General features: G+C 36.7%; 1 protein-coding gene across 1 annotated transcript; it reads right to left on the bottom strand.

Annotated features, from left to right (window-relative positions):
• Positions 1 to 304: 304 nt before the first annotated feature.
• Positions 305 to 16144, bottom strand: ABCD3 (ATP binding cassette subfamily D member 3). The gene is made up of 21 exons (XM_080348979.1): positions 16051 to 16144; positions 14363 to 14451; positions 13398 to 13467; positions 12446 to 12543; positions 11677 to 11800; positions 10667 to 10723; positions 9490 to 9632; positions 9070 to 9139; positions 8746 to 8815; positions 8522 to 8619; positions 8352 to 8443; positions 7924 to 8012; positions 7777 to 7849; positions 6710 to 6773; positions 6243 to 6320; positions 6085 to 6150; positions 5893 to 5982; positions 5548 to 5667; positions 5001 to 5105; positions 3705 to 3761; positions 305 to 2935 (listed from the first exon to the last, which is right to left on the bottom strand). Exons 1-21 carry the CDS (start codon positions 16123 to 16125, stop codon positions 2858 to 2860), a joined length of 1806 nt encoding a protein of 601 aa, XP_080205105.1. The 5' UTR covers positions 16126 to 16144; the 3' UTR covers positions 305 to 2857.
• Between the last annotated feature and the right edge of the window lie 6643 nt (positions 16145 to 22787).

The raw sequence follows: 22787 nt of genomic DNA, 5'->3' as shown, positions 1-22787 counted from the left end.
TACCAGTACCATCTTCAAAGCACCAACAGTTTGAGACTGAAAATATTCATCAGTACTTTGTCTTACTAAGATAGTTCAGAATTCCAATTTGCAAATTTCCAGCTTATAGTATTAAGAAGAACTAACAGCTAAAATACAGTATCACAGTGCAATTCTGCAACAGACCTGAGACTTGGATCATTTTCATTAGATTGTTTACAATCTTTCATTAGACCAAGTCTATCTCAAAATACTTTAATGTAAGGCCTTTTAAGAATAAAATTCTAAGCCATCATTCTTTTTAATGCTTTCTTTATACGCTTCTCTTACAAGCACAGAAGAGTATTTTTCTTTCCTTCCAGTCTATTTAGAAACACTAAGTCCTGGCCCCAAGGTAATACTAGGATCCTCAGTTTCAAAGAACTTCATGGCATCTAAAGGCAAAGCTATTCCTCCTTGGTTATGCAGTTGGATTTTTTTGTTTTGTTTTAGTTTTTAAAATAAATCTGCGATTACACAAAAATCTGTTATTAACCAAGTCAATTGTGAAGTACCTTGGGATTGGCTGCCGAGTTGCTATATAAGTGTCAGCTTGTTTTGTTTGTTAGTGTTAAAAATACATTAAAGTATCCCAAGTTCACTATCCCACTGCAAAGCCTGCCCTAGTCACAAGGGTAACAGCAACTTTCTCATTTTAGAGATATTTGTTTTTGTCTTTCTATAAGGCTACTAAAACATCCCTTCCAAGAGAAGAAGTTGCCTTTGTGCTGAGAACTTTCACAAAAGAAAAGAAATAGCTATCTGGCATACCTATTTTCACGGTTACAATTAAAAAAAGACGACCACCTCACATACAGCATGCTGCTCCATGCTATGTTATGGCTGATGTGAGAATCAATGAACAGAAAAACAATTAGTAAGATGAGATGAGATATCTATTTGCCTTCTTGTGGACCAAGCACAAAAACTTATTCTGGTACTTTATTCTCTTGAATACGGAACACTTCAGAGAGGCTTTTTTGATTTTCATTGCTGCATTATACTGTGAATCTCCTGTGGTCACAAGATTCTTACACCAGGAGAGTGGTTTGCATTTGAGTACTACGAAAAAACAGTAGTACTGACAGGTATGGGCAAGAACTATGATTAAAGGAAAAATAATAACAGGTAGCAATTTCAATGTGAACGATGATAACTAATCAAATTGGGTAAAAATTAACAGACAGTGGTGCATTTAAGTACCTATCCATTTTAGAAAAAGTTGGCTCTGTATTTAATCTAGATCCTTAATAAAGATGCGCAGAGAACAGATTTATTGCATATTTTATGCATGCCTTCATGTAGTACATTCCTACATTATATTTTATATGGAACACTAAAAATCTAGTAGACCTTCACTGTGTAACAGGTATTGTAAATTTTCGTTTTAAAGTCTAAACAGTGATTGTTTAATACTTTCCTATTCTCTGATCACAAAAATCACCTTGCTGCATTTATGTCAAATTCATATGGCAATCACAGTAATCATCTGTATGAAAAAAACAGCTACAGTAAATGATTTTCAAAGCTTGGTTTCTTCAAAGAGATTTGGCAGCTGGAACAAGAAAATGAACAGGGCCCAGAGATCCTTAGACAACAACAAGAATCACTGGTGAATAATTTGTATCAGAAATCAAGAAACCTCATAACAAACAAGAGAATAAATGTGAACGATGAAAGCATAACTTCAGGCTTCGCAGCCCAGAAGTCCAAGCAGGAATTACCATTATCACTTACTTTTAAGCTCAGATCTGAAGGGCAGCTAAAACCACAAGGAGATCTCAGTTTTTGAAGAGGGAAAAAAGGAAGAACTTGGAAAAAGCAACTGCTGTATTACAGGACTGAACACACAGAGGACAGGCAACAGTCTGCTGTTTCACAGATGAACATTTTTGAGTCCATTCTAACCCCTCCTGATTTCCAGAGGAGAACGACTGGACCCATATTCTTTTCTCTGTTTCTACTGTGGGAGCCATTTGTCTCCTCAGAGCTGAAAACACACACAGACTGTTTGACACATGGAACAAAACTTTGCTTTTTCTCCAGTCCTTTCCTCCCTCAGCCTCCTCTGGACTCTTCATTACCAAAGTATTTCTCTGACAGAAAAAGGACAGCTGGAGTGGGGGGATGGATGAAGCTCTTACTAAATTGGTAGAGAATAGGATTGCTGAGCAGAAGAGAGAATTGTATGGACGGATAGATGTTAAAAATAATCTGAAACCCAGCAAAGACCAAGCTTAATTTTTTAAGCAGAAGGAACTACTTCTGTCTTTTAGGTTCAGTCCATCCTTTATCAGCAAGTGTGTATTGGCTAAATGACAAAGGTTGGTCAAGGAAAAGGCTCTTTCATTTAACAGAGCACAGATCTGAAGGTGGGGAAATGTCCTGCACCGTGTGAGATAACTCGGAAATATGCATAGAACAGAGCAAAAATCCAAGACTGCTTTGCAGGAAGAAGAGAGGTAGCAACCCTAATTTTAACAGGGCTTTTCACTGAAGGGAAAGAAGGTCTACAAAAGTCAAATCAACTGATTTCAAATGGTTTGCATCCCAGGATGAATCGGGTTACACTGATTTAAGCCCAATTTAATTTAGGCAGGTTTTTAAACCACAAGAATAAGGACATTCTTAGTACATATCAATAATTAAACCAACATATACACAATTATCAATATCCTACATAAAAGTAAATGCTTAACAGTTTGTTTTGGGTTATCCTAGTTAATTTGTTTAAAAAACAAGCTGAGTAGTTTTATTGTACAATGTCTGTCATTCTACGCATTTCCTGTAATCACCAGTATCTGTGGCAGTTCATCTCTGTAGCAGTTCAGTTCATGAGTTAAGATCCGAATTCAACTGTGTCTTCCGTTATTTTCTTGAACTCGTAGTTCCCTCTGCCGTCCATATGCAAGTAAAACTGAAATAAAAGAACATACGTTATCAGCCACCTTAAAATTACCAGGTCTATACATTCCTAAATAAGTTATATTCTGAAGTAGTTCTTATGCAAAATCTTAAGCTCAGCTAGCTGGGGAGTAAGCTTCTCTCACATCATGTTTCATTAAATTCAACTGCCTCCGGAAAAAAAAAGGTAAACTGTTTTTGTTCATATCATCCATCAGTCTGCTAATGGGCACACCTTGATTTAACACTCCTGTCTTGGGTTTTGTGACAATATACATAAGGCACATGTTCATCCCTGTGTATTATTCAGTATTTTTCCCATACATACAGTCTGTCTGCATAAAAAGTAATTACGATAGTAAAAACTTAGTTTGGAAAAAAAGAAGTCCATATATTCAAGATAAACTTTTTTAATGCATAGATATATTAGGCACCTTGAAAGCAAAAAGTCCACGCTGTTTACCAGATTCTAGTTAAAGGGATTTTTTTGACACCAAAAAAAAAGACTTAAGCGTCTAGCGAGCCTTTCATATTTTTGAGGCTACTTTTACATTTTTACATTTAAGGATTTTTGGTTACTTTTTCCTTCATAACTAGAAGTCTAAGAATATTTCAAATAGTGCAACTGGATTATGAAAGTAAAACTTTTTAACATAAAAAACCAGAACACAGCCTATTAGGGTATGAGAACACCTCAAACTGTAAAGTCAATTTAATAGAAAGGCAAACACCAAAACCCCTTCTACCTACAGATATCCTTAGCAAAAGCAGAGACTACATACATCATGATGTTTCCAGAGCGACTTTCTGTGGGAGACAGTGAAGAGAGTGATGCCAACCTACATGAAAAAAATGCACACAATAAAGCAGTTAATTTTTCTCATAGGTTAGGCATTATAAGAGGGATTTATATTTTTAATTGTTTTCACTTTTCTTTTACTCCTAATGATTTGGCAAAATGTAGAATAAACTGGGCAAAGGAGGTAAAGTAGGAGGTAGGTAAAACAACAAAACCTGGTGATTAAGAGCAGTCTACTTCAACAGCAAAAAGAGTCAAACCCACAAATGCTATTAGTTAATTATAAATGTAAAGTGACACTTTGAAGGTGAATAATCTTCCTCTGTTTCCATGCAACTTGGTTAATTACGATCCTGAGGTCCCTTCCAACCTATGATTCTATGAAAATGACTCTGACAACAAAAGAGGGTAAGTTTTTCTCTTTCTGCAACAACAGCTCAACTGGGAGTTCAGTTTTTCAAGAACATGATTAGTCACTTGGCAACAGTAACTCCAACACAAAAGTACAAATGAACATTAAAGTTAACAGAATAACAAGTATATGTGAAACAGAAATTTGTCAGAATACTAGTATGAATGTCGCAACATTAGTTCAAGAAATAATGACCATTCTGCAGAGTCCTCATCTAGTGTCAATTTACTACACTGAAGGCTCCCTAAGTTCTCACTTCAAGTTTCAAGTACATATTTCAACGGACGCACAGCTTTGCTCCATTACCATTCTGAGAACACTGCTACTCAATAATTAATGTTATTTCAAGTCCATTCCTTCCCAGGCTAGGGGTGTGAAATTAAATCTTACTGATATTTCACATTGCAGTATGTGGAATCTAAAAAGGTGAGTATAAAAAGGAAAGCAAAAAGAAAACCATATTTAATATCATGTTTTCCTATAGTGCTTGGCTTTTCATATCTTAAAGTAGATGGAAATGTTTATTTCCAGCCTTTCATTTCTGTTGCCCAAGCAAAAGAAACATCTCAAAAAACAAAAACGTGTAAAATTTTAGATTAATTGATCTTCGCTTGACATTCTAAGAGTTTATCTTGAAAACCAAGGTTACCAGTTAGTAAGAGGCTACATGTACGTCTAAATTGCCTGGAGACTACAAAACATTATTGAATTCTAGTGTGCATAAAGGGTGCGTGCATGCCCTTCTAAGTTGTTTTTATTGTTTGTTTGGTTTGTGATCTGCAGTAGGCATAAGGAAGAGCGTGTCTTGTATCATTTTAGGTTTCCTGTTAATGCACAGAGGTATAATTCTAGAAACAGAGAGCTTACCTTTCGGCAGTGGCTGTAAATGTAGCCTTCTACATCAACGCTAACAGCACTGGTGCACTCATCCAGAATTGCAAACTGAGGCTTATGATAAAATAATCTTGCCATCTGAAATGCAAACCAAAAAGCTACTGTGGATACAGAACTACAACCAATAATGCAGTGTTAAAAGTTAAACTAAGAATTAGTGTCCAAAGATTTACTGTGGGAAGGGAATTTCTTCTAAGTTGGCACCCACTGAAGCCTGAAAATCCAATAGCTGTTAACTATCTATCCTTTTTTTTTTTCTTAAAAAACAATTGTTCTAGAACTTCTGTTTATATAATTAAAGTGTAAGGTGTAGTAAAAGGTCAACATTTCCAATTAAATTGTGAGTACAACAGGCACTGGTTTAGGTTGTTTTCTCAGTATGCAGATATTACACATTTTAGGGGGTTCTTCTTTAAGTAAAATATTAATTTTTAGTTAAAACCAACAGTCGCTTACAATTTAGATTACATTTTCAACCTGTGTTCTGTATTTGTTAAGTATTTAAGCTTTTGAGACATACTGCCATTCTCTGTTTTTCTCCCCCGCTGAGGACATCCATCCAATCCTGAACACTATCCCAGCCCCCTTCACGTTCCAAGATTGGACCCAGCTGGACGTTATCCAAGTACTCCTTCAGCACCTTCAATTGAAAGAGGAATGACAAATAGAGCTTACGTGAATTTAATAAAGAAATTATTGAAAAAGACTATAAAGGGTTACACTATTACGCTGGTGTACTATCAACCTTGATAAATATTAAAAACAAACTAAATGCAGTGTTTTTACTAGCAATTTCAGTATTTTTACATCTGAAGCATTACTCATCTTAAGCAAGACAAAGGGTGAATTAACTACTTATCATTACCTGGTCAGAAATCCCTTTCTTTCTCTGATCTTCTAAAGTATCTGGATATATAACTTGATCTCTGAGAGTTCCAAGAGTCATATATGGTCTCTGAGATAGAGTTGGAAACAAAAAGGTATGTCAAATATTTCTAAACATAGTCAAAGGAGGAAGAAAGAGAACACTATTGTCAATTAATGTACTTAGCCTCACCTGGGGAACATAGAACAACTTCCCTCTTACAGGTTTTGTTAAACGCCCACCAAACAAAGGCCACAACTGCAACATGAAAAAGGTTTAAAGTTGACCAAAAAGTCCAATTACAACAGTGCTTTGGATTCCCCCTCATTTATTTAGGAAAGTTCCCTTACCTCACCAAGAACACGAAAAAGTGAGCTCTTGCCACACCCATTTGGCCCACAAATCAGAACATTTGCACCAGATTGAACCTAAAAATGCAAAACCAACACTAGAGAAGTGTAGTGAGGAAGTAGTTGAAAGCTTCCACAAACAATAAGTCATAGGCTTGTACATAGTACTTTCTGACATTACAATGGGTAATTTCCACCAATATTTTTTTCCAACTAGTTTAGCACCAACTGCAGCTGGAAGAAAACACTCGTAACAATCAAAACATTTTTGGGAAAACAGCTTATTACCTTTTTTTTTTTTTAAATTAATATGACAATTAATTTTGTTCTAATTTAAGCATATCATATAAACACCTCTCCATTTATGTTTACTCATTTTTTTATATATCAGATTACCTCCAAAACTATCATCGTCACTTTAAAAATTGTCTATGAATACAGTTTTCTGTTATATTAAAAAAACTTACCTCAAAGTTAAGGTCTTGAATCAAAACATCTCGATTAGGTGTCACCAATGGAACATGATCAAACCTATTTGCATTGCAAGACAAAAACAAAGCCCAGTTGCCTAAAAGCAGCCAACACAGCGTCCCTACTCAGACATTTAAGGAATAAGGCAAGACTCCAGCAGTACTTCACTCAGTACACTATCCCGCTTTCCAATCATTAACAGCTAAGGCACTTCTTGAACCAAAAGTAGTTTCTTAATGTTCAACAAATACCTAGATTTTTTTCTCTTCATATTTTTCCGAATCCTTCTAAGACTTTGGTCTCCCAGACATCCTGTGGGTATAAACCTAGCGCTTCATTTTAAACCTGCTAGCAGATGTGTATTCCATCAGTTGTAAGATACACAATGAATTACTTCTCTGCTCACCTTGCCCATGTTTTTATTTTGAATAATAAAAATACCTCTACCATTTTTTTCCTCTTCCCTCTCCCCTTTCCCCTCTGCTCCACTATCTGCTTTCCACATTTATCTGATCAAGGCTATTTAATCTCTTAACTGGCTTTACTTTATGCTTTTAAGTAGTACTACAACGTCAATGTTCCTCACACTGAAAAGAACTGATGAATTGACTGCTACTTGAGTACATCGCTGAACTGTCCAAGCATAGCGAAATACAAGCTAATATTTTGAAACTGCATACAGACTTGCCCCCAGTTTTTACAGTTGAATTGTATCATGGAATAAAATCTACAGCCAACATATTTCTAAGAAGAAATTTGAAAAAATGTTAACAAAATGGTCTGGGAAGTCATATTCCAAAGGACAGCAAGAAATGTTACCAAAAGGGCCAAGTCTGGAGAGCATATTATGTCTCCTGCTAACAGGAGAGGACAAGGATCCACTTTCAGAATAGAAATGCTGAGTGGGAGTGAGGTGGAATTATTTGTACATAAACTATAGCACAAGAGAAATTGCATATTGTAATAATGGGCATTAAAACTACTATTACTAGTGACAGAAGGAAAGACTTAAAAGCCAGACTATATTAAAAATATTGAAGCTGTGGAAAAATTTTAAACATACTTTATAAGGTTATCAGTGTTGATAATTTCTCCAGATCCGGGTATCAAAGGCAAAGCTTGATTTCTATCTGCATCTTAAATGAAGAAAAAAGTATTAGACACTGGAGCACTACATAGAGATGCACGTTTCATATGATGTCACATCTACCTTTTTCTTGTGATATCATCGTACGCTGATATTTGCCACTATTCAGGTCCTTCAGAACCTGCATTAATTCTGTAATTCGAGCTGTGAAACTAAAAAAAAAAAAAATTCCTATAAGCAATTAATCTTTAGAAGTTTTAGTAATCCATAGAAGCTCTAATGAATACTCTGTTAAATTGCTAAAATGACAAAGTTACCCAACCCAGCACAGAAACAGAATGTTTACACTTTAGAGTTGCACTGAGGTTGTCCAATGTTTACAATATTTAGAAGAACCTTTTCCTGTTATAGCCAAATATCTGCTAATGCAATAAACAAAGCACACAAGCTCAATTTGTTTTAATTCTACAGTCAGTTTCTCAAAATGAGATGAGAAACAGCAATAACATAACTTTAAGAAAGACATTTTACACAACCACTATTACACTTACCCAGCCAATCTGGTCATTTCACGGCCTGCTAGGACTATTCTGCCCAAAGCCTGAGACATTCTCAGTAACATTCTTCCACTTTGGTAGTAATCCTAGAGCAGAAGAAAGTTTATTTGTGTAGACTAACAAAATTTAAATTCAGGAAATGGTTTTAATTCTGTTCTATTTACCTCCAAAAGTTCTGCATGAGTACTGTTCAGATGACGAGGATCAGACAGGTTCAAAAATGGACGACTAACAACCAGGTACCCAACTACAGTGGCAAGGTCTGCAGTTTAAGAGGAAATATTAAGCTACACATTAATTGAAGCAATAAGAAAAAACAGAGTTCTCATGCAAGAAGTTTAGCACTTTGTTATTTGTAACAGTCCGTTAGCACTGGACAACCACTTACATTTGGCAATAATAGTATCAATGAAACCCATAGAGAACCGGAACAGGATGAAATTATGCAAATGCTCCACCTGGTAAGTTACAGAAGACAAAAGGTCAAACTATATCAGTACCTGTTTTACTATTATTTTACAGAGACAAAGACCATTCTACCAGAAATTTCTGTTCTGCTTATCGCCTGCTAACTTATTTTTAAATCTGATGACTGTAGCAGCATAAACACCAAGGCACTATAATTCAATTTCTATTCATATATGTCAAGAATCACCATGATAACATTAATTGAAGTTTTGCTTGAAATGTTTTAGAAGATAAAAAGTCTTACCAGTTTACGGAAGGTTTTGTGAATAGTCTGTTTTTCTCTCAAGTTTCCATTATAAAAAGCTATTTCTTCACTAAAAACAAACAAACAAAAAACAACCACAAATAATGCAACTTCATTTTGTTAAAGACAGTCTTTGAAAAAGTCAGTCATAAACCACAATATAGTTCTTTCAGTTACCTTATGAAATAATAGTTTGTACTTTCTCACAAGAGTGAAGCTTATTTAACCCAGCTAGTTTGTCTTTTGAATTAGCAATATAATGCATGTATGAATCAATTAATAATAATCTGCATAAACATGCGAACACTTTGCTCAGAACTGATAGCATCACACTTTCTGAATGTATTTTAACATACAGCTTCCATTTACACCGCAGTATTACTTTGTCACTTATACCTTGCTATCCAAGTAAATCTATACCTGTTTGTAATAAGCCGTGAGTTGACATATCTGTACTCCCCTTCATATTTTTGTTCTACAATAGTCATCTTGCCAATTGGTCTCCTTAAACGTGTAAGGAAAAACCCCGAAACAATCAAGTATGCCATCATGCTAGCTGGACCCTGTGAATATCAAAAAAGAACAAAAGCTTACCATCTAGATGGTCTCAAATTGCAACATCTCTACCCAAAATAGCAGAAAAGCATGAATTCCTTGATTTTCACCTCCCATGTGTTTGTTACCAATTCAATTCTTTTTGTAGCTCTCAGTACATTCCTTTCTTTTGTGCTGTAGATACTGTTTCACTATTCTTACTAATTCTCTGTCCCCAGATGACCTTCCCATCCTCACCTTCTAATTAAGTTTTTCTCATCACCCAGTGCGATCTCCATGCTCCACTGCTCTAGCTTGTTTCCTTAATAATTTTCTGGTTCTTGCTGATTTCCTCTGCTTCATTTCTATCTACTTCTTTTTCTGTATATTTGCTACATTGTTGTCAGAGCAGTCAAATTTCAATCCCATTCCCTTCTTTGACCCATTCATCTCCAACACATTTCCCGCTGCTCTCACGCAGTCCTAGTAGGGATTTTATTCTTCTGGATCTTAACCTGCAATGGATGAGGGCTCCCAAACAGCTTAAGTATTCCTGAAGAGTGGCACGGCATAAAACCAAGGCATAAACTGAATTTGGCACAAACTGCCAATAATAACTATTAATCAGTCTTACAGAAAGCAATGCGAAGACATCTAAGACTGGAAAAGTTACCCAGGCTCAGCTAAGCCTAGAAAAAAGAGCCTGCAAAGAAACAGAAAACTTATTGTCTCCCTTAAATGGAAGTCACACCAGACAAAAGCAGCCAGAAGGGTACTGTACTAAACGGGATTCCCGAGAAAATGCTAGAAGAAAACAAAGGACTTCCTTTTTTTCCTTAAAATAGTTGATCAAATGCCTGTGAATTCTGTTTTTTATTTTGCTTGCCTCAAGACAGAGAGCACTGAATCATACAATACATTAAGTGTAAAAGCATATTTTCAGTATACCCCTTCAAATAATGGAAGAATCTATAATTAATACCTCAAGTCTTCCTCACACTCCAAAGAGGTACAAGTCTATAACCAAAGAAAGGAAAATTGCTAAAAACATCACTTAATTTACCTGAGCTCCTATTGCACTTGTTAGCTTGAAGATATACAAAACTATATCCAGGAAGGGCTGTAAGAAAAGCATAGAAAAAAAGCATTAGAATACCAGCACAACACAAATACAAAATAGTCCAGAAACCACCAACCACTCCAAGACCAGTTACAGCTCTGCGTTAAAAACACAACACTGGTTAACCTATTTTACAAGCCAAATGCTAAACCAAAAGGAATCTCAGACACATTTTCCTAAAAATATTCACTCAATTGAACTGAACATAAAACTGTCATCATCTTCAGATAAAGTACATACCAGATAATAAAGTGATTCACCATTTTAGGTCTGTAACAACACTCACTAAGCAAAGTTGGATTACACCCAAAGATTAATTCCTGACTGAAATAATTGTGAGAAACACTGAGCAGAATAATGCCATATAGTTGGCTATGCACCTGACAGAAGCAATATTCCGATTGGAAAGCATCCTGTTCCACATACCCTCTCAAAGCCAGAGCAGCTGAACTCCACATTTTTTAGCCAGAAGTTTTTGAATAATTCAACTTGTATTTTGCTTTATACTTCTGCTTGTGTGAACAACGTAGCATAAAAAACTAGTCTAAAATTTCAACAGTATTCTGCTCCATTAACTAAAACACCTATAATTTGCACCAGAAACAGAGGGAAATGCTTACTCAACCACACTTCCCTACCCAAAATAATTTTTATATATAAATAAAAGCTAGCCATTAGGTTTTTTTCTGAAATCTAACTAGCTGAGAAACCATAATTATCACTGCTCATCTGAAAAATAATGTGCTAATTTCTTTAACAGAAAATTTAATTCAAATTATAACAATTCACAACAGTGCTTTTGCAGAGGTCATGGAAACCACAGACTGTGAAACAATACCATAAACATTTGTTTTAGTACCATACTTCAAGCAATACACATATAAATGCAAGCAATTATTTTGAGCCCTAAACATCCACAGCTATTACTCCAAGATCTCTCTGAAAAGTCTTACCTTGCTAAGGTTCGAGTACAGGTCCACGACACTGTTACAGAATTTTTCCACATCCTGTGTAAGCAGTTGATCTGGATTAGCTATTCTGTTGTCCAGATTTCCCATTTTGTAGTACGTATAACCTCTGAAACAAAACAATAGCTAAGTAGCAGGGAAAAATTCATTGTCCAGGGTCTCAAATAACTGCAACCCTCTGCTTCATACAACTGAAATGGCAAGTAGCGCAAATATTAAATGACTGTATGGAGTCTACATAGCTAGTGCTTCTGCCTGATCAGATCCACATTAAACCCTTCTGAGCAGCTTAGGCTCCAGGATGTCTTGCTGAAGCTCAGGCCCATGCTGCTCTATGTACTGCTGCTGCACCCTCACAAACTCTGCATCAACACACCTGAGAACCAAAATTGAATGCAGAAGGATATAAGCAGCTTCTCAAGCTCATGCTCCCTATTCAGTCTGCAGGATTATTAGCCCTACATGAAAGCAACTGAAGAACTTTGGGACCTGACCCAGTAATGGAAGCAGTACAGTGCATTATTGTTTTTCCTAACTGAGCCAACTTTGCTATCTTTGTACCTGTGCCATGTACAACCTGGATAAGCCACTCATCCTAAACAGCAAGTTAATTGCAATCAAAAGTCTTTTCTACACAGTACACCTTACCTACTAAGCACCTTGCTACCTTTTTACTACGCACTTAAATCAATTTTGTTTGATTTTAATCAATTTCTTTTTTAAACCCCTTAGACATTAAAAATGTGTTACTTACTTAAGATATTCCTCGTAGAGGTATTTGGTAAGCCTTACTCGGAAGCAAAGTTTCAATTCATTTAGACCATACTTCAGAAAGTTATTCACTAAAGAAATCTAAAATAAGAGACAGTATTTCAATATTTAGCTAACGAGATTTACTATACTTAGATCAGTTTGCAGTATAGATTGTGCAAACACTTCAGAACAGGTGAATTCTCCCCTTAAAGTCAATAATACTCTTAACACACCTAAATCAAACCATTTAGTGTCTGCACGACCACAGATTAAGTTTCTGTCTACATTTTTGAAAACACCAGTTCCCAGTGGATCAAAAGATTTAATATAAAACTTGCATATCTTCAACTCTTCTGATAAGCTCCAGGAAAGAGCCCCCGTTTGACAATCACTACCTTAATTGCTTAATTGGCTTTTAAATCTATTGTAAAGCAGGTACATTAGGTAATAATAGATAATGTATTATTTATCACCTCTGGTGCAAGTCAGAGATGTTGACAAGCTGAAGGAAAGTTAAAAGGTGGGGAAAAAAAACCATAACACATCTCAGAAGTAGCTGTAAGAAATATAAAAACTAAAGACTAAGAAGAAATGTTCATCTTCAATGGTGCCAAAAGAATCCCACACCTAGCATGCTGAAGCATCATCCAGTCCATAAGATGATGTTATGCAGTACTACAGATGGTACACTAAGCTATAAATCAAAATCGCCATCAACAAAAGCAATCTGAAGACCAAAACATCTCAGAAAAATAGTTGCAAATAGGGAAACATGCTGATGAAGTCTCCCACACACTGATGGCAGAAAATGAAATGTATCTTAATACACACCTGCATGTAAAACAACTAATTTCAATGGGGTTTAAGACACTCATTTGAGGTCTCTTCCTGAAATTATTAATTTACATTTGAAATACTTACTACTAGTTGGCTGGCACAAGAAAAGCACTTACAGCAGGCATTGCAGCGATGAAGTTGAACAAGTATTTCTTGAAATCTTTTCTGCTGCGACCAATGATTGCACTGTAAATGACCATCAGCTAAGAGTTAGTTACAAGAAAAATGAAGTATAAACTAGCATGTCTTAAGTGGACCACACAGAGAAAAAAAAAAATCATTGTGGAAATCTGTAGTATTAGCTGTAGGACCAAGTGTCATAGATTTCTCTAAGTTAAGTGGTGACAGACAAAGCAATTATCTGCCTTCTGCTCCTGCAGTAACTGTCTGTGTTAAGGGCTCAGAATTTCATGGTCACAGAATAGCAGTTCCTTCTTTGCTTTCACCGATTCTCACAAGAGAGAAATAAAGCAGTCCTTCCATTCTATAAAGCACTGAAGGTCTCTCTTGAAATACATATCATTTTGAACGACACTTTGAGAAATTCTGACTTGTTTCAATCAGCAACAAGAGCAACAAAAATAATCAGAGGTCTAGGAAACACTTTCTAAAGTATTAAGACTGAAAGCATTGTGTTTATCAATCTAAACAGCAAACAGCTCAGTAGCAAGAAGTAACAGCCTTGATATCCAAACAAAATGGCTGAGTCTATGCCACAGAACCACTATGAACCACAGAACCACTGAAGTGCTCTCTTAGATGTTTAGATCAACATAAGATTTAGAGTCTTCAAAATGTGTACAAAATGTGACCAAAATAACAAAAAAACATTTAATAAGTAAACTTTGGTTAAAAAAATAAAGTTGTGTCCAACAGCAGCAGAAGAGTTGATTAAAAATTAATATTTTTCCTTTCAGAAAAATATAGGGATCCCCCTTCCCCCAAAATTGCAACTATACCAGTTTTCCAACTGTTTCGTATAAATAAGCAAGCTGTAAATGGTCTGAATATGTGTTCTGACAGATTACTTTCCCCGTTAAACACAAGAAAGAATGTTTAAAAATAACAAGGTTATAGATACCTTTCAATGACTGTTCCATTTTGAATCATCCAGATATCACAATACGTGCGGACTACCAGCATCACAGCAATAAGCAGCAAATAACCTGTCTAGAACAAAACCAGAAGAGCAACAGTTAAAACATGGATAAAAATTCACCACTTTTTCTAGAAAGTGGTCCGACCGTATCTAGCAGAAAGGTATTACCCTGTTACCCTAGCTAACGTAATATTTTATTACTTAGCAGGAAACGCAACAGCAAACAATATTTGTAATAGAATACTGATTACAATTTTATGAAGAACTTTTGTCTTTTAAAAAGGTGTAGTTGGTTGATACACCAGACACATAAGATGGAGGGTTACTGGGGTAAAGAAGTTACTGCTGTTCTGAGACACTTTTCTGCCACAGGGTCATAGAGGCCGCAAGGGACCTTGCAGGTCACCTGCTCTAACTCCCCACTCAGAATAGGGCTACAGCAACCAGGCACCAGTCAGACCTTGTACCATTCATCAAAAAACTTTAAGCCCAACAGTGCAGCCAGTTTTCCATCCACCTTACTATTCAGTCATCAGTTTTTCTGTCAGGATACCAGGGGAGACCTCAGGCTCAAGGTCTCACTAAAATCCAAGTATTCAACATCCTCTGTTCTTCCCTTAGGCACACAGCCAGTCATCTCACCACTGAAGGCAATCGGGTTAGTAAGGCATAATCTGCTGTTCATGAATCCTGGCTGGTTGTTTGCAATCACCTTTTTGTCCTCCATGTGGCTGGAGTTGGCTTGCAGGAGGGTTTGCTCACAGCCTTACTAGGAATATTGTGAGGCTGACCAGCCTATAGCTTCCAGTATGCTTGTTTTTGAAGATGGATGTTTGGGTTTTGGGGAGGATTATTAGTAACCTTTATGACGGCCATGACCTTTTGAAGATGACAGAGGCCAGCTCTGCCAGCTCTCAGAGGCATTTCCACATTCCCACCCGTGCTTCCACCTTCCCTGAACTTTGTTTTTGTGAACAAGCTGCCAAAGGCCCCTGCTCTTCCACACCAGCTGGTGCCGTGCTTGCTCTACATTCTGTGCACTGGAATTTACTGCTATTGTGCCTGATGTATGCCAAAGTTCTGACATACTGCGGTTCATCACTTAAGTTCCAAGCTCAACTAATGTTCTTTAAGAAAAAAACAAAACAAAACCAAAGACTTAAGTGTCCTGGAAAGCATGAGAAAGATTCTGAGGCAAACACTTTTATCGTGCTAAATTCTACTCTGCATAGCTTTCCTAAAATGATGCTAACAGACTTTTCGACAAATTCACTTTCTAATGAGGGCTGGCTAGATATAACTTAAAAAAGCAAAGTTATGGATGAACAGCATGCGATTCAAAGAGAGGAAGCATTTGCACAGAGAAGTGTACTACCTTGCATCAAACAAAACCTGGATGCCCTTTTAAAAGATATACTACAGTAGTAGTTATTAGTTGACAGTAAATGGCTTATTCTTGTAATTGAAAGCAGACTGCAACTTTTTAGTGATCTAACAATTGAACATACACATAGATATTTATAGTAATATGTTGCTATTTTTAAACATATAGTACAATTTAGTCCTATTTGAGTAAGGTATATGCTTCTGTTTAAATTCTGATGCAATTATGAAAGAAAACTTGATTACAAAAATGCTCATTTTTACGTGTTGCTGCAGGCAACACTTACCTCTTTACAAAGTGTTCTAGGGACCATTATTTTCAGGATTCGACATATTCTTGCAATAAACACTCTGTCCACCATTGCTCGCTCCTTCTTTCCCTCCTTCTGCTTCATACAGAACAAGAAAAACAAGAAAAGCAAGATTCTTTTTTTGGTAATGTATTATTTAAATGTTGATGTGATATTTTCCCTACTCAAGTTATTAACAGCTACCTTCCTTCTGCAGTGTTTGCAGTTATTTCTTTCCAATTTAAGACCTGATCACACAAGTTAAATGAAATGTAAAAACCAGGAGTGTACGACCTCACAGCTCTCAGAAATCCTAAGTAAGAGAACTTAGCTATCAAAATAAATTGCAATAGGAAGTAGCTGCCATGATACAAAATACTATTTATTTCAAATCCATGTTAAGTGATACACAAACAATGCAGCCCACAGCATTAAAACATTCTATTACAAGTTCTAATGCAATCTGCCATCTCCTCACATTGCTTGTCTCCAGAAGACACCATCAGCCAGGTTTTTTTTTAAAGATGCCTTTCATCATTCGTCTAGACCATCAACAGCTTAAACTCCGTGACTGTACAGACCAAACTTGCTTCAAGTGAAACCAGAATTTTTTATTCTTTTACTTCTAAAAAACAGTGAAACGCAATCCTAATAAGCTAAATCTACTGGACATAAACCCCATCCTATACCCAAACACCTTTAATTTGGGTCAGGTGCATTTGTGTACTCCATATAACACAGTCTCCTGTCTTGACTAGCCTGAATAGTTTTTAACAGGCTAGTGTTCCCGGTATCTTTTATTTTCTTTGTTTTCATTCTTTCTTTTGACAGTTGTGGCATAAGTATTCAGTCCTGAAAACAGACTGAAAGGGTATACATGCATACTTAAAATAAGTCCTGTTTTATCGACTTAATCCTGCTATCTTTGCTAGCCAAGACTCATGCAAAGCACAACTTGTCCATGCCTATAGTAACACAACAACATAATCAGACAGGAAATCTGAAAGAAAAAAAAACAGCAAAAATTCAAGCATTCTAAACAACTAAAGACTACTGTCCAAGTCTAATGAAGCACAATCCTACAAGTTATTGCTTTTCTGTAACAGAAATGGCAAACACAACACCTGACAAGCAAAATTGCTGGGAGCACCTGACAATATATTTCATGTCTGACCTGAACCTATTCTTCCTTTCTATTAATCTCTTACCCATTTCTACTTTCATGTTGCACTTACATTAATTCCAATATCTTCTTTCCCAGAGGATTTTTTCCTTACACTGTTAATTCCTCAATTCAGTATCATTATAACCAAGATGAGTAGGAAGGCTAGTTAAAACTTTTACAAACAGGTATAGCTGTGAAAAATACAAGTATTTATGGCAGACAGTCCAGTCAAGGTCTGACTACAAGTTAACGTGACGCTTGCACACATCTTTATATTTATCTAGAGGAAGCCTTTTCTTAGGTTTTCAGCAAAACAGAAGCACATGGAATAGTTATCTATCCATACCATCATATGACTCAATATTTCTAATCACAGGCTCTGCCCTCCGGGCTAACTAATGTATTTTATTTGAACATGAAACAAAAAACTTGATTTAAAGGGATGTAATATATCCTTTTCAAATAAATGAATTAACAGACACACAAAAGAGCTGGGAAATGCCAAACTTCCTACCAGAAGTTTGAAGTACTTTTTAGAAGTGGTCAGACTCTACATCTTGTTCCATACTTCTTTCTTTTAAATAAAAAGCAAATACAAGTCATTCCAAATCTACAAGAAGCTGTTTGTTGCTATGTATACAGCCAAACTTCCAACACTAGTCCTTAAACTTTCATAAGGCACAGAGAGACGAAAAAGCACTCAGTACACATCAAGCACATATCATTATGCAGTCAAGCTTCAGCCAGATGCGATTAACCTGATTCTTCCATTTGTTTCACCAGTGCAAGTCTGAAAGTATCATTCAAACCACATCTGCACCACAGCCATCATTCTGTCCAAAATAAAACTACGATTACGGGACTTAAAGGTAAGAAAACTGTCAGTATTATTTCAAACTATTAAAAATACAATAAATGAAGAAAATATTACCTCATTGTTCTGCAACGCTTGTTTTCCACTTCTTTTACTGTAGAGGAAAAAAAAAAAGTATTTTACTTAACACACATTTCTTTATCTTGATCTCTACACAGAAGAGACAAAGAGGAAAGCTTGGGATTATACCCCTATTTCTTTCAAAGCAGTACAGTGTCTTCACAAGAAGGCCACCTTTCATGTCCAACTTATGTGCTGGTTTTATACTATTTCAATGCAACTTTACTCCTTCCAGCACTCAGTTTCATGTAGGCAAACTAAGTCTCCTTCTTCACCTCTGAGTTTCACTTTACCTTGGTTTCTGTACCAGGAGCTCCCAGTGTTTGTTCCTAACATACACCTTGCAAGCATGGCTACATGGTTCCACTGACCACAAATGAAAACTACATGAATGCAGATTCAGCAATGCAAGCAACCTGACTTTGATGTTTAGCACTATCTACATAAGCCAGAGAGATTCATTTTGTGATATACTTAACTTCCAAATACCACATTTTACTATATATAGAGATTATTTGTTCATAAACATCACTGCAGGGGGGGTAAAAAAATGTCAGATCCTGTGAAACCAAGCTCCTGCTAAGGTGTGCATTAGAACAGGAGCTGGTGTTTATTCTGTCCTTCTTCCTTTCCCTGCATTTTACACAACACTTTGAGGAAAAATATTTGCCAACTAGTACTAAACAAACATTCAAAAGTACAATGCTATTCTTCCTCTTTTTTTAAGAAAGGCAAGCTGACATGTAAGGCAGTTATAGTTTGTCTGTTTTTCTGAACGTTCAAGCATCAGATAAGCAGATGAAGCTGTTGGAAGAGCTTATGCATTTGTGTAGTTTAAAAGTGACAGCTACCCACATGAAATTGTAACCTACCATTCTTCAACCACCATATTACAACACTGTGAGCAGGCTGCCTTAAAATGACAACACTCATGCACTTTCAAGACAGCACTCCAGATGACAGGGGAGCCAACACTGTGAAAGGCATCGCGCCTTGTGCCTGCACCACCACAGCTGCAGCAGCTGCAGCACCAGCTGCCCCGCAGCTTCGTTCCACACTTGTGCTTTAAAGTTCTGCAAGGAAAATATCTAGGGGGAAACCATAACTATTTCAACATTCGATGATCAGAAAGATTTATGAATGGCACTGACTAATGAAGAGAAATAACTTAATTATTATGAAAGGAGGAGGCAAGGGAGCAGAAGAATATGAGAAAAGAAGGGAAGAAGAGCATGCAAGTGGGAAGGGAGAGATGCCAGTTTAACAAGAACTTAATTAAAGGTAATGGTGAGACGGAAGCCCAAGATAAAAATCTTGTAGGACTACTTGTGCAAAAGACAGAACAAAGAACATGAAGGGTGGCAGAGAGCTGATGGGTGAGAAATAACTTAATAAAAGTTCAGAAGAGATGTAACGTGTAACACACTACGCCCTGAATGGGGTATGTCTGAGGCAGCAGTAACTGTGCAGAACCTAAGACACTCTAGTCAGAGAACACATCCTGGTGGCATAGGAGCAATGTATTGCTGGCACAAGGAACTTCTCAACACTTCTTGTAATTTTTCAAAGTACAAAACATTGACCTATTTTTTAAAAAGTATCCTGGAGTATCACTCCAATCACATCTGGTTTGGGACTAGGAGAAAAGTGTTATTCTTAGGAGCTAATAAGTTGTGATCATACCATGTGGGTATTTCCCTGGATGATTCATGACTTGCAATAATGCAAAATAAAGCACGTTGCTGTTCCAGATATGCTATAATAATGCCTAACTTTGCTGCTTCAAGGCCTGCCAATGTTTGAAGTCACAACACTCATAATACACAACTATTTCAGCTTTAAAAGGATCAGAAGTGAATAAATGTAAATAGTACTATATTAAGAAGTTGAGGCCCAGAATTACCCTGCCAGTTGAATACCTTTGATGTACTTATTCAGACATTTTTCTTACAGTAGCTGTCGGGAGAAATTCAACAGCTGAAACTACTGAATCAAGCTGAAACTGATTATCCATTAAAGAGAAAAAACTGTTCAGAAACAATGACCTCATATTTAGTTGTGAACTCACATTTAATTATAATCTATATATATAAGGTTTGACATTTAAAGTATTTGTAAATTCAAAACCTGACAAAAAAGGAGTTTTAACAGTGTTCTCTTTTTCTAAAAAATTCATGCAAGCTCAAAACAGGACTAATACTTCAATAACAAATGAAATTATCTTATGTACGAAGTATGGATTATCTAGAAGCAGAAAAATAAATGTGGCTACGTAGCTCCAAAAACGTTGCTCTTGCTATTAAATCTTGCTATCCATTGTTATTTTAACAAGTAAAATCATTTTACTTGCCACAAAAGACAGTGCCATAGTGTTGCCTAGAATAAAACTGCCACAGGCCGATTCCTGCAGAACTTTTTCTTCCCAAGAGTCTCACTTTTTCAGTCCAACACCTCCTGGCACTACTCCAGACTCCATTATACAATTGTAGAACTTTTCTGTGAGAATTGTGGTTTCATTCTCATTGAATTTAAAGACTAAATAACACCCTCAATTAGTCAGCAGGAATACAACAAGACTATCCAGTTACAGCAGAGAGCTCTAACTTTTGGAATAGATTCAAATTCTCTGTTATTCCAGATCTCTCACTTACTTAATGCAGGAGCATCACAAGCCTTATTGGTGAAGGAGGGTTAAGCGCTACACACTGTTCAAATTCTCTACTGCAAATACCTCCTGTGGCACAGGGGCCATCGCTGAGCAGCACGGTGTAAGGACTACACAGAACACAAACATGAGGCTGCCTTTACCTGCAAAGTCAGTGATGACCCCATTCACATGAACCGCCCTCCAGCCTGGGTTACACTGTGCTTTTTGTTGTCACAGGAGTGCTCTGAAGCTCAAGTGCTGCTTATGCTTGACTTGGGGATGTGGTGGGGTAACAGCTATGGGGTTAGCACAATTCATCACATGCTTATTCCATCGATATCACTACAATTCAGGCAGCTGCTATCAAATTGCACAAGAGCTCTACTTTTGATCTTCGGCGTAGCTACTCCCACAATGAAACCCTTCCCTGAGTGTACAGATGGAAGCTGAGGCTGAAGTGCCTGGGACAGTGGAAGATCCCGAAGTAAACACAACTTCCAAACAGTCTGAAGGGGAGTAGCACTGGATTCAGCAGTGGTGGTGAAACGTGTCCCACAGGAAACACATTTCTGTTCCTCTCTGCCTCGAACTCAGAACTGTGCGGTGACTGCTCACCCTTCTCCTCCTACTACGGAAAATCTTGAGATTTTTCTCCCTCCCTTCCCTGGATTTGGATTGCTGCTTTACCTGCAGCCATCAGCTCCCCTGAGAAATTAGATTTTATCAAAAATAATGGAATAGTTACATTACAGATACTAAGAGAATACAGGACCCTGCTTTAGGTTACCTCCCTTCCCCCCCCCAAAAAAAAAGATACAGTGACGAAATAAGACTACAAGAACAAATATACAAAAGATGGCTTTGGGGCAAGGGAAAAAAAAAGTCCATGCACCATAAAACAACCTCATCCAGGAAAATAAATTATCACACTTTTAAACTTATGAATGTCTAACTTTACAGCTTTAAAAGTAATAACATTATTTTAAACTGAACCACAATAGTTTATATAAGGAGAAAATATTTTGAAAGCATGAGTGAAGCACAAACTAATATACTTAACATTTGCTCAAAACTAACCAAAAACTTACATATGAAAAAAGACCTGCCAATACAGTAATGAAATAACAGACTTCATTAAGTAGTAAGCAGATAGCAGGCAGACTTTTGAGCTTCCTTAAATGCCTTCACCGACAAGTAGGGATGGTGATGGTGAGGTTTTTGAAAAGCGTTTCCCAGGCCATATACAGAAAAAACATAGAAATATTTTAGAACTGTAGTTTTACTTAACACTGAGCCAAATCTATTGATTTGCATAGAAATAATTTCTGATAAGGATATGAACTTAGAATATTCCAAAATGAAACAACCCTTAAAAGGTGTTTCTGCATAGTTTCTTTACAATTTTCTATGGAAGCATTAAAAGTCTTAAATATAGACATTTCTCTTCCTGTATTCAGCAGGTACTGCTGCTACACTAATCAAGTCTTTCTCCAAACTTCCACAGGCTCAGGCTTGAGAAACTGGAAAAAGCCTTTGAGAGGTCATTTAGTCTAGGTACTAAAAGGTATCAGGAACACTAGTTCTGTGGTATTTATTAACAAACAGGAAAAAGTTAAAGGATTACTGCCTCTAGAATTACTGGTCTCCTTCCAAAACAAAGTTCAGTGGAAGCAATCTACTCTGAGCAAAGCACTGCAGCAGGAAACTGCAGGTGAAGGGGGAGATAAGCAAGTCTTCCAGGTTAATGACAGGTGAAGAGGAAAAAGGGTTTGAAAATGTTACGTTGTGCTTAACTGCAAAAAAAAAGAACCCTACAAACTTCAGATCATGCTACCTTCCTTCTGCAGAGTAGGATGACTAGCTCCTGCCCAACAAAGTGCAAAGGAAGAATATCTGGTTTAAGGACAAGCAGGGCTTTTCGAAAGGTTGTTAACTCTAAGTAACCTTTGTATTTTGCAGCCCTTATATTCTAGAATGGCATCATGCAA

This window comes from Nesoenas mayeri (assembly GCF_963082525.1).
Source record: "Nesoenas mayeri genome assembly, chromosome: 8".
Taxonomy (NCBI): Eukaryota; Metazoa; Chordata; class Aves; order Columbiformes; family Columbidae; genus Nesoenas; species Nesoenas mayeri.
The sequence above is the reverse complement of the archived record's forward strand: the minus strand, read 5'-3'. Positions and strand labels throughout refer to the sequence as shown.